The sequence below is a fragment of the Mustela nivalis genome, assembly GCF_964662115.1.
Source record: "Mustela nivalis genome assembly, chromosome: 10".
Taxonomy (NCBI): domain Eukaryota; kingdom Metazoa; phylum Chordata; class Mammalia; order Carnivora; family Mustelidae; genus Mustela; species Mustela nivalis.
In genome coordinates, this window is record NC_139029.1 from 68345351 (window position 1) to 68361659 (window position 16309).

A 16309-nucleotide genomic window follows, 5' to 3' on the forward strand; every position below is an offset into this window, starting at 1 on the left:
TGAGGCTGGGAACACTCAGGTTACATAACAATAGTGGAAAAGATCCATTATTTCCTTAGATTCACAAACCAAATCTGTAAGGCCAGTCATACATAAATCTCTTTTATTAAGAAATTTCAAAGCTTGGAGAGCTGACAAAGTTGAACTTCAAAGAAAAACACAATGCTAGGTTATTATAAAGTCTCTTTTCTCAGGTAAGCCATTTAATCAAATTTTTATTTGAACTGAAATTTTAGAAATCAATTGGAATCTTTTAAGGATATCATCCTCCACTGCATGGAAAAGAAACCCCTTTAACTCATCAGTTCCAAATAGAAATTTGTTGACAGCTAAAGCCTACCTCCATGCCTTGAAATGCTGGTATTTTAGGAGCTCTCTTTTTAAAAGGGAATAAAATATAATTATCTCTACACTGAATTTCTACCAAACCAAACACTCCATTGGTAAAACAGAGATAACCATATGAACCATTTCCTCACATTTCCTTTTATATATTACATAACCCCCTCTCCAATCCTTCTTGTCCCCATTAAATAAAAATTACCAAAAATATATTCCTCATAATTTGTCCTATGATCTTTTCCCTTGATCCATAGAGTTTTCAGAGGCTGTTCAGGAGTTTTAAAAATAGGAATCCATGCAACTCTCTGAATCTTAGATATAGAAGATACATTTGTGTTTCTCAATTTAAATTTCAATTCACATTTTACTTAGGCAATATGATATAGTAAAAATAAAACTGAATTTGGAAACAAATGAATTTAGGTTCAAGTTCCACTTTTGTCATCTGTGTGAACTTGGGTAAGTTGCTAACTCTCACTGGACTTGTTTATTCAACTTTCTATAGAGGATGTATAAAAAATAATGTGGAATTTCATAATGTAATAATTATAGAACCAGTGAGAGAATGTACTTCATTACTCCATATGTCTTCATAAGAAACTAAAAGAGAAATTTCTCCCAAGACTCAGGAATACAGAAGTCATATGTCCTTCGAATAACCATTATCTTCTGGGCACTGTGTAGTCTATAACTGATTATGTTTTAGTATTTGCTTTGGTTGCTAGGAAGCTCTGAGTCAAATCCATGTCCATCTCGAACTATAGAGAGTCTTGCAGTATGTATTTTGTACTCTTACCAGCCACAAGATTCATCTTAGTTTACTGTCTTTATTTTCCCGTGTTTATCTTCTTAATGCTATTAGCCACTTCAAATTCACCTCACTATTAGAGTGTAGAAAAAATGCAGGGGAAGGGGAGGAAGGGAGTAATGCAGACTATTTTACAGGGTTATTTGGAAGATTAAATGAGGTAATGCATATGGAAATGTTTGGTCAATGGCTATAAAAATATTACTATTAAAGCTATAGCAAAGTATTCTACATGAGGAAACAGGCAACACCAGAGCAAAAACACAGGTGCTCTGATTATGGCTTAAGTGTATTTCCATTATATAATTCAAAATGCCAAGAGAGCAGTAATTAAATTATAAGAAGGTGTTGCATAAACTTGCTTAAATAAGGGAAAAAGCAAGGTAGCTTCTTTCTCCTTGACATGGCCAATTCCCTCTTTCCCTTCCCTATACTTAGCTCTGTATTCTCCAAACAGTCCCTGATCCAAGGACTGAGCCAGGAATTCTGTTAAACATCTGAGGATGAGCCAGGAATTCTGTTAAACACCATAGCACAGCAAGGAGGTAGGAATCAGTATAAGAAAACTGGTAGTGGGTATTGAGGACATGTATTGCATGGAGCACTGGGTGTTATACATAAACAACGAATCTCGGAACACTATATCAAAACCTAATGATGTGTTGTATGGTGACTCACATAGCACAATAAAATAATTTTTTTTTTAATTTTAAAAAAAGGATGCTAAGACAACTTCAGCCCTGGGAGGACTTCCTGGGAAAGTGAGAGAGAACTGAATTGAAACACTCTCCTGTAGATCAAGGTTCCTTACGAACCCCACCAAAACCTTAAAGTAAATAATAGGATAACACCACCCATCAATCACTTTAACAATGGTCACCTTACTCTTGTTTCTAGAAAACATGCTGCAAATAAACCCTGAATCTTTCAATCTCCCATGCTAACTTGCTTCAAGTCCCTGCCTCTGAGGACCACTTATTGGAACAGAGTATCAGAGCACTTCAATTCCAATGAAATATTCCCACTGATCACTCAAGAACTTTGGCGAATTACTATAATTGAAAATGAGACTCTCAAAGATGGATAAGAGTAAGAATAATTAACATAATTTGATTTTCCTTAACTCTCTCAATGCAAAATGGCTACGAGGAAGATTCGTTGAGTATCTCTGGTATTTGTTAAGAGTTCTGCAAGGCTGGGGGTGCCTGGGTGGCTCAGTAGTTAAGCATCTATCTGCCTTTGGCTCAGGTGGTGATCCCAGGGTTCTGGGATCCGGCATCCAGCCCCCTGCTCTGAGAGGACCTTGCTTCCCCATCTCCTACTCCTCCTGCTTGTATTCCCTCTCTTGCTGTGCCTCTCTCTGTCAAATAAATAAAATATTAAAAAAAAAAAAAGAGTTCTGCAATGCTGGGCAAGTGTATTATAATTTAAGACAACTATTCTTCTTATCTACTCTCTATACCACAGATACTGCTTATACATAAAAACTGGAACTTCATTAATAATTCTTCATCAGAAGAATTTTATTTAAAACACAGAGAAAAATGTGTTGTTCCTCTATTCCTGAAGTCAGTCATTGTTTAATAAAAATCTCAAAGTTTGTAATTTTTTAATTTTACATCTAACATTTTAATCTGTGTAATGTTTACTTCATACTTGATTTAAAAATTAAATATTAATCAAAATCACATATATAATACCATCCCATTAATAGCTAAAGCCTTTAGTCTATATTGATGTTCTTTTTGTTTATTAACATGTTAATTATCTCATAAAAAAGGACATTTTATAGAAGGCATTTAAAAATGAATTGCACAAATGGTATCTCCCTGAATTTCAACATTGTTTTCAACATCAAACCAGTCTTTCCAACAGTGATGAAAATCTCATGATTTTGAGGAGACCTACCAATTTCAAACTTTGTCCCAGCAACATTTGCTGTAATGGTTCCCTTCTTTTTCTTTTTTCTGACTTTCCTTTTCATTGTGCTTTGGTAAGGCAATTCTGTATTCAGATCCAGGGGAGAGGGTCCCTGAATAACTTTAAAAGAAATGTAAACCAATCAAGTATCACTAAAATAACAAAAATTTCATAGCAGAGAACACAGATGCCCCCCTCCCACCAAAAAAAAAAAAAAAAAAAGGTAAAACTAAAAATTCTGGTTCGTTAAGAGTCCTCAATTAATTTTTAATTCTTAGAAAAAATTCTCAGTGATGATCTATAATAATACAATTATGTCAATCTGCTTACCTCTTTCTTGAGGCAAAGATGGCATTATTGCCTGTGCCTGTTACAGTGTGTGCTGTTGTACCAAGCTCTCAGGATATCTGGAAGGCCTGCATTAGTCTAAGTAGGATATGGCTCCAGATCACTGAAAGTTCCTATCATATTATCTTTGTGGAATCCTCAGATTTCAGGACACCGAAGTTATGGGATGAGAAGTTACCTGTAGGGATTTTAAAACAAAGTCATTTAGAAAACAATTTTTATGAAATGTTTCTGTTCTTTTTAAAAGTTAAGTAAAGGTGAAAGTTAATGTACATATTCAATCAACAAATATTTGTTAATTCATTAAACCTTGTGCAAAATGCCAAGTGATGGCTCCCTGTCCTAAAAAGTGCACAGAGTAGAAGAGGAGAATTTTATTTAAGTCATATATTTACACACGATAAATAACATACCATACACCAACAATAACAATAACCACATTCACTACCAACTATTGAACACTTGCGGTCATGGATCACTTAAGCCAACTTAATCTTTCAACAAAACTATGAGGTAGAACTTTTATCCCTATCTTACAGTTAACTGGCCTCAGAAAGGACAAATCTTTACCATAAAAGTGACAAAATTAACATCTCTCCGATGTCAGACTCAGTACCCTTAATTAGGACTCCACACAACCTTCAACCCAATGTCTGAAACTTAGGTACAGCATTACTTTTCATATGAAACAGTGAAGTAAGTACCAGGACAGAGATCACATAGCAAGAGCATACAGAGAAAAAGGATTTCTCATTAGGGAGGGGGGTAGTGGCTGACGGGGAGGAAGGGGACGACTTTATAAAGTAGACCACATTTGAATTGTGGCTTAAAAAATGGAAACAATTTTGGAAAGGCAGAAAACAAGAGGAGTCATTATTACAGTGAGCTTATTTGGGCACATAGAGAAATGCTGTAAACATTTTTTAATGAACAAATTTGATCTGGCTACACCTCAGCATGGCATATATGACACCTATATTTTCACTGTGTTCGTAGAACCCAGATATTCATGCCCTGACTAGACTATACTGCTCAGTCTATACTAAGCAATTTCCTAATTTCTCCCTTCACAATGTAAGAATTGTTGAGTTCTGGGAAATGTCTCTAAACACAATGAAAAATTATAAAAGTTATCATGATAAACAAAGGTATAGTATCAATACATTTACCAGGAGATTATTAGGTTTATCAGAAATTCAACTACATAAGATGTGACTCATATATGTCACATCCAATAGTCATTATTAATAATAAGATTCATTATTAAAGAAAATTTAGATCTTGGTTTGTTCTCAGGTACCATTTTTAGTAGAATAATTACCTAGACTAATTCAATCTGAAAGCTAGAAAATATTTATTACGGACCAACTGTGGGTAGCACTGTTAGGAATCTAAAATATCTTACCTTATTAACAAACCTGGAATTTAAATACCATTTCTGCAATTTTCCAGATATGGAAATTAAGTCTAAATAAGTTAAATAAATCAAGGTAACAATTTATAAATAGAAAACCTAGGCTTTGAGCCCCATTCTGTCACAAAGCCCCACTATTTACAGACACTGTGCTAATATGCTATATAGACGTTAAAAAAAAATTTTACAACCCAACTGTATTACAAGCTGCAAAATATGGGCATATTGAGGGAAATCACAATACTTCAAACCAAACAGAGAAATCACAATAAACACACCTAGCTTGATTTAAGCTCGCAATTCCAAGCTGGAAATAGACTGGATTACTTTTCAGAATAAAAGAAAGGAGTGATCTAAAGTTCAGTGTGATTTCTTTCTGGAAGCTCTCTGATACCTCAGGGAGGTAACTATTTGGGTTTATAAGTCCTTGTCCAACATCTTGTTACTGGAGTAAACAAAGATCCTCTTATGGTAACAGAGTACGTATTACATTGAAAGTAGGTGACAAAGTCAACAAGAGTGTGAGACAATGTCTGCCTAACTATACTGACAATAAATTAGTAATTGTTACAGGCTCTAAAAACAGATTTGTTAATTTCTGACTTAAATAATGAGCCAAATACCCTGATTAGAACAAGCTCAGAACAAGAACTGTTATCTCTTCCCCTACCACACAAGAATTTAAAGGCCTTAAATTTAGTCTCACCACATATGTGCCCTATTTAATTGCATTTATGTTTTGGTGAGTAGCAGTAAGAGTGCTTCTCAAACTCAAGAACTTCATTTTACTGTCCAATTCTAATCATTTCACTTTCTTCTTAGTGAGAGAAGTGAGACGACAGACTGATCACACCACTCAAATGAGCCACGGTTACCTACTTTTCAGAAGCACACAGCATGGTTCAGTTACCTCCGAAATACTTTAGCCAAGGGTTTCTTAAGCTCAGCTGCAAAGTAGAATCATCTGAGGAACTTTTGAAAATCCTTGTAACCAAGCCATACCCCAGACCCCTGGTGGGGCCCAACTATCAGCATGTTTTAAGCTTTCCACATAACTATATCATGCAGCCAAGACTGACAACCTCTGCTCCAAGTATATAGTGACACTGAATCAAATAATAGTTAGTTATAACATACACATATCAAAAAAAAAGTAAAACAAAGAAAAAAAAATCTTTGAACCTATGTAAAAAAAAATAAATAAAGGCCAAGTATTTAGGTAAAAATCATCCATTAAAATCCCCATTTCTAGTTGAAGTAAACAAACTGAGAGGAAAAAAAAGAATTAGAAGATCAGCAGGAATTGGTTTCTCTTTTATTTTATTGTATTTTATTACTGTGTTATGTTAGTCACCATACAGTAACATCATTAGTTTTTGATGTACTGTTCCATCATTCATTGTTCGTGTATAACACCCAGTGCTCCATGCAATTGTGCCCTCCTTAATACCAATCACCAGGCTCACCCATTCCCACACTCCCGTCCCTTCTAAAACCCTCATTTAGTTTCCCGGAGTCCAGAGTCTCTCACAGTTTGTCTCTCATTCTGATTTCCCCCTTCTTTTTCCCCTTCCTTCTCCTAATGTCCTCCATGCTATTCCTTACGTTCCACAAATAACTGAAACCATATGATAACTGACTTTCTCTGCTTGACTTAATTCACTTAGCATATTCCCCTCCAGTCTCATCCATGCTGATGCAAAAGTTGGGTATTCATCATTTTTGATGTCTGAGTAATATTCCATTGTATATATGGACCACATCTTCTTTACCCATTCATCTGCCAAAGGGCATTTCAGCTCTTTTCACACTTTGGCTATTGTGAACATTGCCGCTATGAACACTGGGGTGCAATGGCCCTTCTTTTCACTATATCTGTATCTTGGGGTAAATATCCAGTAGTGCAATTACTGAGTCATCAGGAAGCTCTATTTTTAACTTTTTGAGAAACTTCCACACTGTTTTTCTACGTGGCTGCACCACCTTCATTCCCACTAACAGTTTAGGAGGGTTCCCTTTTCTCCACAACCTCCCCAACACTTGTTTCTTGCCTTGTCAATTTTTGCCATTCTAACTGGTATAAGGTGGTATCCCAATGTGGTTTTAATTTGAATACCCCTAATAGCTAATGATGATATCTGCAAATGACACTACAAAGGACTGATATCCAAGATCTATAAAGAACTTCTCAAACTCACCACCCAAAAAACAATTAATCGAGTCAAAAAAATGGGCAGAAAACATGAACAGACACTTCTTAAAAGGAGACATACAAATGGCTAACAGACACAGAAACTGATTTCTAAGACAAATAAGCAATTTTATTTTACAAATAAAGAAGTCATTTCCAAAAGGAATCAATTTCCCAAAATGTTAAGCAAATGGAAACCTCAAATGTAGAAGCTCAAGTGTTACCATGAGAAACAAGAGATACATAACACTTTTAAAACAAAAAAACTGTAACTCCAATGCATTTGTGTTGGAGTGCTCTTTCTTCCCAGTTCCTCACATTGAATTACAACCACTTAAAATCCAGATAAATTTCCACTTTTCTCTTAAAGTTTCCTCTGATTATGTTTGAAGAAATTCATTTCTTCCTCTTCCATCCAATCACAGAGGCCATCATATCACCAACCATGAAATAGGAAGGTAAACTCTCGAAGACAAGTGGTTTTCTTCTATCTTGTCCACTAGAGCTTAGAATATTGCCTGAAATAATGCTAAATAAGCACGTATTCATGTTACTGCTTGGGAGTAAAGAGAGTTGGTCATGGAGTTCTGAGAAGCAAATACATATCATTTACAAAGATTACTTTCACATCTTTAAGTGAAAAGGCAAAGTATCTAAAAGTTTACATTTGGGTAAAATAACAGAAGAAAATGTGGAATATATGCATTGAGTAGTGGTGGTCTGCTGTGGCTGGGGACAGAGTTAACAGAGACTTACTTTCATGTACAACTTTTAGTATTCTGTGCATGTATTACCTATTTAAGAAGTAAAATATATGTGATAAATTGTGTTACAACATTAACATGTTAATAACAAAGCCCATCAAACTTTGTATTTCGTTTATTTTTCTTAAAGATTTATTTATTTGAGAGGGCCCGTGTGCACATGAGCTGGGGTAGGTGGAGCAGAGGGAGAGGGAGAGAAGCAGAATCCCCACTAAGCACAAGGCACTACATTCAATCTCACAGTGCAAAAGGAATAAATTGATTTTTCCCAGTGGTGGGTATTTAGGGGGGCACCTATTACATTCAGCACTCAGTGTCGTGCATAAACAATGAATCTTAGAACACTGAAAAAATAAAATTAAATTTAAAAAATAAAAATAAAATAAAATGCCAACCAATGAAGATAGCATTGGTGGTATTTTTGAAACAACAACATGAACACAAAACATCTTTTGTGTAAATTACACAAGAGAAACTCAGATCTTCCCAACAATCCCCAGAAATACATACCTTAGTGAATGCTATATAAAATGGGTTCTTCATACATACTGGTGAAATTTTAGCTTACCATGGATTACTAAAACAATCTTCATTGAAGATCAGTGGAAACCAAAATTAGGTTAAGTTGAAAATACATAAAATAACATTAAAAAAATTTAATAAAAGTTGTTTTATGGTGAGGGGAGGGAAAAAGAAAGAAATAGATATAAACCAGTACCTACTGTATATTAAGCATTTTCACATAACTTTGTGTGTATTTACCTCACCCAGTAAATGCCCCAGTATGTTTTATTCTAATTTTACATATAGGAAAAACTTAGACTTCATGGCTAAGTAACTTGCCCAAAGTCACACCTAACAGGTGACAATGAAGAGGCTTGTCTCTAAATTCCATGACATTTTCCACTTTGTATGTTAACTCCAAAATTCAGTCTTTAAATATGACTTATTGAAGATTTCACAAAGAAGCTTAATTCTGCTTGCCTGGAGCTATTTTAAAAGCTAGGGAATGAGAGCAAGCGAATCAGGCTGTGGTTTAAAATGTAGTTGAGATCACAAAAGTTGCATCAGAATTATTAATCTCTCTTCTTTGAACACCAGGCAGCTATCGATATTCAGACTGTCTTCCTGTTTTTTTCCTTCATGAAGGTACTACAATTCAACAAATACTCTCATGTAGCAGTATCTGTTCTCAGTGAACACTAACAGATAACAATTTTCTATCTTCGTGGTGCTTGCCTTCTAGTGTGGGAGAGAGAAACAATAACAGCAAACATATTAAACTAACATTTCTAAACTATAGAAAATGCTAAGTACTATAGGGAGAGTCAGCACAACTGGTCAGAAGATCAGGAGTGTAGGGGAAAAGGAAGGAGAAGAGTTGGAAGGAAAAGTTTTAAATACTGAATCCAGATAGTCCTCATTGGGAAGGTGATATTTCAAGGAGGGTAATGACTTGTCTCAAGTGGAGTTGATTTAAAAAAAAAAAAAAAAAGATGTATCCTGGAACACTAAAAAGAAATAAAATAAAATGGAAAAAAAACAGATATATATGTGTACATATGTGCATGAAAGCATGTGAGGATGTGAACATGTGTGATGGGGAGGGAATGGGGAAACATCATTTCTGAGTATTGAACACTCTGAGTATTGAACACCCCCAATATGGTTCTTTTTCCTAAATCCTAAATTCCTTGGGAACTGGTGTTCCTAAGTATCTATTTTCTATACTGATTTTTAAATTACTATTTTCACACTGACAAGGAGAATAAACATGTTTCACAGTATATATAACTACTTGTATGTACTTTTGACAGTGTATCACTCTTCTGATGGACAGGGAGATAGGAGGGGCAGGGAGATCCCAACTTTGCCGCGTACTTTGTGTCCCCATTACTGTCATTAGATTTTCACACACTGCTGACTCTCTTTGGTTCTTGTCTCCTAGCATCATAGTTTTTGGCATCTAAATTACTTCCATCCCCCTTCCATACTTACTGCCCTACTGTATGGCTTTTCAGTTCTCAAAACCCATCAAGAAGAATCTGTATTAGGATAGGCTACACTTCATGGCAAAAACATCCCCCAAATCTCAGGAGCTTAAAATAACTACAGTCTATTTCTTAATCACACTACATATCCAACAGAGACCAACAGGGGTGCTCAGCATTTCACAGTCACACAGGAACCCAAGCTGTTACAGCAGCAATCATCTTAAAACCAGCCACTGCACCAGAGGGAAAGAGTTTTGGAGGATCTCATATAGGCAACTAATAACACACAAAATTTCTACTCACAAGTCAATGACCTAAATAAGTCATATGACCTCTACCAACCAGAGTTCGGGAGTACAGTCATACCATATGGTCAATCAGAATAAAAGCCAGGAGGCGCCTGGGTGGCTCAGTTGGTTGATCCACTGATGCTTGATTTTAGGCTCAGGTCATGATCTCAGGGTCATGGGACTGAGCCCTGTGTTGGGCTCCACGCAGGGCAAAGAGCCTGCTTAAGATTCTCTCCTTCCCTCTCTCTTTGCCCCTCCCATAAGGAATAAAAGATAGTAAGTAACACTAACAACCATTAACCATCACAGACTCCAGCCAATTAATTACTCCCTATTTTAAATTTGCCACCTACGCCTGGACACTATTTTCTAGTTCTCCATAGCTCCACTTTATAGCATTCTCCTCTGACGGAAGAAAGGGTGGGGGGGAGCTGAGACTTGTACTGAGCCAAGTCTGCCCCTTGACTTTATACAATGGATAATTAAACATCTCTACCCTTGGCCACTATGAACTGTAATAACACTGATGAGGAAAAGGAAGAACACAAGGAAGAAAAGGACAAGGATGGGATTGATGCAGTCACTTAATGTAAAACATGCTATGTGCCCAGGCACTCGTCTAGGTTTTTACATGTAAAACTCTGATCTTCTGGGGCACCTGGGTGGCTCAGTGGGTTAAGTGTCTGCCTTTAGCTCAGGTCATGACCCCAGGGTCCTGAATCAAGCCCCACACTGGGCTCCCTGCTCCCTGATGTAATAGGAAACCTGCTTCCTCCTCTCCCACTTCCCTCTGCTTGTATCCCCCTTTTGCTCTCTCTCTCTCTCTCTCTCTCTCTCTGTCAAATAAATAAACAAATAAAATCTTCAAAAATTAAATAAATGAATAAATAAATAAAACTCTGATCTTCACAACCCTAAAATAAGCCCTGTTATTATTATCCACATAGATAGCTGTCTAAAGAAGAAATGGATAATGAACAATGACTTTGAAACACAACGTATAAGAAAATTTTAAAATAATAATTCTGCAAATCTGCCTCGAAATAATCCTCTCTGCATTTCTAAACTGTAATTATCTGATGAAAGATGTTCCTACTATTACTTCAAAATAATTGAAAAATAATAAATATAGCAAAAATTATATCAAATTAAGGTTTGGGGAAAAAACACTCTCCACACATATGGTGTATTACTGGAAAGAAGTTATTGCAAATTGCAGTCAGAAATCTACTACTTCATGAAAATTATCAAAATGAGGCAGTTATTTTTTTGTGCATAAAGAAGGTAATGCTTCCAGACATCAGGTCATGAACACAATTTTGTCTATTGTTGTGCTGCAACACATCATTAAATTTCAGCACTTAGTCCCCAAGCCAAATTTGATATGCTATTTTTATTTTCAAAGAGATAGTGCTTTTTCTTAAGTATAAGAAAATGAAAGCAAGTGAAACATGTGCCAATGTTTAAACATTAATATCCAAAATGTTTCTTATTTCATATTATCAGGATTGGATTTAATGTGAGCTCTAGACCAGGAGCTTCTCAAAGTTAATGTGCATGCCAATCATCTGGGAATACTGTTGAAGCTCAGATTCTGATTCATTAGTTCTAGGGTGGCACCTGTAAGTCTACTTTACTAACAAGTCCCCAGGTATGCTGGTCCATAGCTCACACTTAGAGGAGCAAGGCTCTAGATGAACACAATGTTTAATACTAGGCTGACATAATATTTTTAACTTCAAGTCTTTCTGTATAACATGTGACAATTACAAAATTATAAAAAGGATTTTAAAATTCAAATAAGTGATGTAAAATTACATATTAATGTTAAAAGGCCCCATGAGTAAAAAATAAATAAAACAAAATAAAAGATTAGGAAATGTTGACCTAGAGCCGTGGTTCTCAAAATATGGTTCAGGAACAGCAAGCAGTGTCAGCACCACCTGGTAACTTATTAGACATGCACATTCTTGGGCTCAACTCCAGAATTTTTTAATGAAATTCTGGGGGCAGGACCCAAAAACTGACAAGCCCTGCAGGCGATTCTGATGTAGGCTAAAGGCAAACTCCAAGAAAATGGAGGACACTACTGCTGGAGTCTGCTGGAGTCCACTCCCTCCTCATTGGTCTTCTAAAGTAGAACCACATGGATGACTTAGAAATCCCCTGGCCAAGCTAGAAATGCAGGAGAAAATATTTTCCAAGCAGGACTCTGAGCAGCGAAAAAGGAAGATACTTGCTACAAAGGATCTCATTTACTACTGGAGTAAGCCCTGCTAAGTGAGGTGAGGTTTTGTTAATCTAGAAAAACAGTTTACATTCCTTATTTGAGCCCAAACTAGCTGCCAATGCTGACCAACCAAGACATTTGTTTTAAAGATAATCTACCAAAAATCATTAAACATATGAGGAGGATTAACAGCAACCACAAAGATTAATAATATACCCTCTCCTCCAAAGCACTGAGCCAAGAGCAGAGTAACTTGACCTTTTTAGAAATGAAAAGTTGGGGGGGGGGGGCTGCAGATGGACAACAACATTGTGTATATTGTTGGTGCACACATACAATGAAAGTACTACACAAGTAAAAATAAATGAACCAGAACTACATGATGAATCACACAAGTAAGGCACATGAAAAAAGCTGAGGAATACAAACATTAGTATATTATTAATAGAAAGTTAAAAAAATTAGATAAAATAATAACAAATGGTATACTCTGAGAGAGAGAGAGAGAGAGAAAGATCAGTTAGGAATTAATACATATGAAATAAAAGTGTAAAGAATGACATGCGGATGATAAACACCAACTCTGACACCTCTTGAGTGGAAAGGAGAGGATGGGATAGCCAGTCCTGTCCTACAGAGAAAGAGCACCAAAGATGTCATCCCTAACGTAAAGAATGAATGTACCCTCATCATGGTTTAGCTTTCTGAAATACTAGGTAAAAATAAAATAGCCAAGATTCTTTTGTTCGAACCATCATGTTTCCTTGGAAAAACTGTGTTCTAAGTCACACTGTTGGAAACTTAGGTCAGATCCTGACTCACCAGTAATGCGGAGTCACTGACAGACTTAAAGAGGAGTAACACAATCCAATTTTCTTTTTAATAGATTACGCTGACAGTAATCATGAGCACTGGATGGGGGAGGGGCAAGAATGGAGACAGGGTCCTAAGAGGGGGTTACAAAAGTCCAGAAGAGAGATGGTACGAGCCTGTGCACAGATAGAAGCAAAAGACACAGGGCCAAAGAATACTGTTACTATAGAACCTGAACAGAAGTTGGTGATCAATAAATGAAAAGTAATCTCAGAAGACTTGCAGATTTCTGGTTTAGAGGAACTGGGTAGAAGATGGTATCATTCATCAAGAGAATGCCTGAAGAAAGAAGAGTCACTTTGAGGGGTAAGATGGTATCAATTTTATATTTGTAGGAAAGGACAGACAGAAAAAAAAAAAAAGAAGAAGAAAAGAACACAACAGAATTAGTGACTGACTGTAGATAAGGAAAACCTCTACTTTTATATATAAAATAGTTTTAATTAAACACAGAAAGGTCCATTCCAAAGCCAATGGCTCCCATTTCTGTGCTCTCTGCCAAGAAATTACAATAGATTTTCAAAATGCCCAGCTGCCTGACTGGTGAACAAATGACATCACCCAAACAACAGTCCTAACAATAATACATTGGCACCACTCATTGTGTGTACAAATTAAAAAGGTTTTCAGAGAAGCTACTTACTCCCTGAACATAGAAACTTTTGTATCCCTTTCTCAGAGTGGGTATATTCCCAAAGGCTAGATCTGTAGTGTTTTAGACCTGAAAAAAACATTTGATCAACCACTTCCAAAAACCTGAAAGAGGCCAAGTGTGACATTATATAAGAATAAACAGAAGAACTATTTATTCATTCTAGTTACAATTAAAATTGACTTTGATCAACAGTAGCTTCCTCTAACATACTGCTTGTTTTCCAAATTGCTTTCGCCTGCTTCTTATTTGTTTAATGTTTTTGGTTAAATTGCAGCATCCACAAAAACCATCCACTAAGCTTTGTGGAATGTCTTATCTTGGAAATTTAGCCTAGTATGACATGAAAAAAAAACTAATAAATAGGTATTGATAGTACAGCATACCTTGAAGTCACTGTTCCCTTATTAATTGCTGTTTTATTTTCAGTACTTAGAATTATGAAAAGGGCTTATTTAGTAAATGTTGAACTAAATAAATTTCAAAAAGATTAACATCCATAATTCAGTTAATAAAGGGACAAAAGACAAGGTGCTTTCATAAAATGCTTAAGTAGAGTCAAAAGCCATTACGGGTTTATTTCCTTTAGAATATAATCCTGCAGTTCTATCTAATTCTCAGTAGCCTAAAAAAAAGTCTCACTTGCTCCTTAGGAATAACACATAATGCTATCAGTTAAGTTTTGCATATCTCACTCACTTTTGTGAATCCATTTGCCTCCTCTCATCCCTTGTCCTGCAGAGAACAATACCGGTCTAATGCAGTTGAGCCTCACATCCTCAAAACCCCCAACCTGTGCTTGACTACACCAAGACTTCTCTTGTTCTAAGCTATGGAGTTGGAACTGTGGTCCTGGAGATGCAGCTCACCCTAACTTTCAGTAACCTAGATCACAAGGTAAAAGAGAGGGACTAAGAGAAGCGGAAAATTTCTAAAATATTCAGTTCTCTGTTCTGTGCCAGAAAATGCACAATAGATATCAAAATGTGCAGCTGCTTAGCTGGTGAACAAATGACATCACCCGAATGTCATATGATACCAACATTTATAGTTTTAAATGTCCAAAACTTAACTCTTTAACTTCCCCTGAAAACCTGGCACTTCCTCTTATGTTCCTTATCTTGGCAGAGGACATCAGTACAGCCAAACATTCAATAGGCAGATAAATTAGAATCATCTCTTGTTGTGTAAGGTTTTTTTTTACTTATTTGTGAGAGAGAGAGAATGAATGAGCAGGGGGGGGGGGGGGACAGAGAAAGAAAGGGAGAGAAGCAGACTCCCAGCTGAGCAGGGAGCCCAACCCTAGGCTCAATCCCAGGACCCTCACATCATGACCTGAGCTGAAGGCTAAAGTTTAACTGACTGAGTCACCCAGGTGCCCTAGTCAGAACCATTGTTAACTCTTACTTTGACTCTCTTATTTGACACCAATTCACTGCATACCTTGTTACCAGTTTTAGGGTATGATTAGTTTTATTATCTATATTTCTATCTACTTCTAAAATAGTTTTAAATCTTATATATATAAAACTCATTGGGCGGTTAAATAAGCTTCCTATGTCATCCATATCAGTTAATAACACATGTTGAAAAACCACTAGCTACCTGCCTAATAGCCATCCACTAGTTCTTCCATACTAACAAAATACTTACTGGGTTGTTAAGGGTGGCATTTGTGCCAGTATGAATAACCACATTTCCCAGACTTCCTTACAAGTGTATATGGTCATGTGACCAATTCCTAGTTAATGAGAGAAAAGTCTAAGTTGTTGAGTAGGAAGGTCGACAGTTGGTAGACACTCGTTTACTTGCTTCCCCCCCTTCCACCCTGGAACATAAATGCAACTGCAGGAGCTGCAGCAATTCAAAGAAACTTGGTTTCATCTTGGAAATGCTACATCATTCTTGGACTGCCTACATCCAGAGAAAGTAAACCGCCATCTTGTTAAGCCATTATTATTTTAAGTTTCTGTTCTCCCCATCTAAATGCACCTTGTAATGGACACACTATGTCAATACAAATTATTGCTTTGGTTTCTGAAAAAGAAATATCAGCCTAAATGTGCAGTCTTGAGCACAGTGCCTTTGGACGTATCACTTTTGCCACAGCCCACACTCAGCTATCTCCTGTGAACAGTAATCTGGATATCCACTGGTAAAGCACTATTCCCCTTCAATCTATGTGCTTTAGATGGAGTTGATGCCAATCCTGGCTCCAATGCTGGACAAATGACTTAGATCTAAAATAACTGTGGAATCCCATCTTCCTGGCCATGGAACTGGTTCAGAGACAAACACAGGATCCAACTGAGACCAGCAAGAGTCAAGCCCAGAACTCATTTCCAGATTCTTAAAGTATATAGCTTCTCTTTTGAGCCGGATTTGAATCTGAGATGGCACCTACCTGCATTGCTGGTCCCCATCTCGTGCCTACACAGAACCTAAGGATGGAGCCATATAAAGAAGGCAGAGAGAAAGATAGA

At 36.5% G+C, this 16309-nt stretch overlaps 1 protein-coding gene across 9 annotated transcripts in view; it reads right to left on the reverse strand.

Moving 5' to 3' along the window:
- TTLL7 (tubulin tyrosine ligase like 7) overlaps positions 1 to 16309 on the reverse strand; it is a 154874-nt gene that overhangs the window by 99944 nt on the left and 38621 nt on the right. For all 9 annotated transcript variants that reach the window (XR_014299910.1, XM_082688140.1, XM_082688134.1 and 6 more), the window contains 2 exons: positions 3401 to 3596; positions 3059 to 3190 (listed from right to left, as the gene is read on the reverse strand). Coding sequence is in view for 8 of the 9 variants with exons in the window: in XM_082688140.1 (XP_082544266.1) it covers positions 3059 to 3190; positions 3401 to 3425 (157 nt within the window). In the remaining variant the exon portion in view is untranslated. The remainder of the gene's footprint in view (positions 1 to 3058; positions 3191 to 3400; positions 3597 to 16309) is intronic.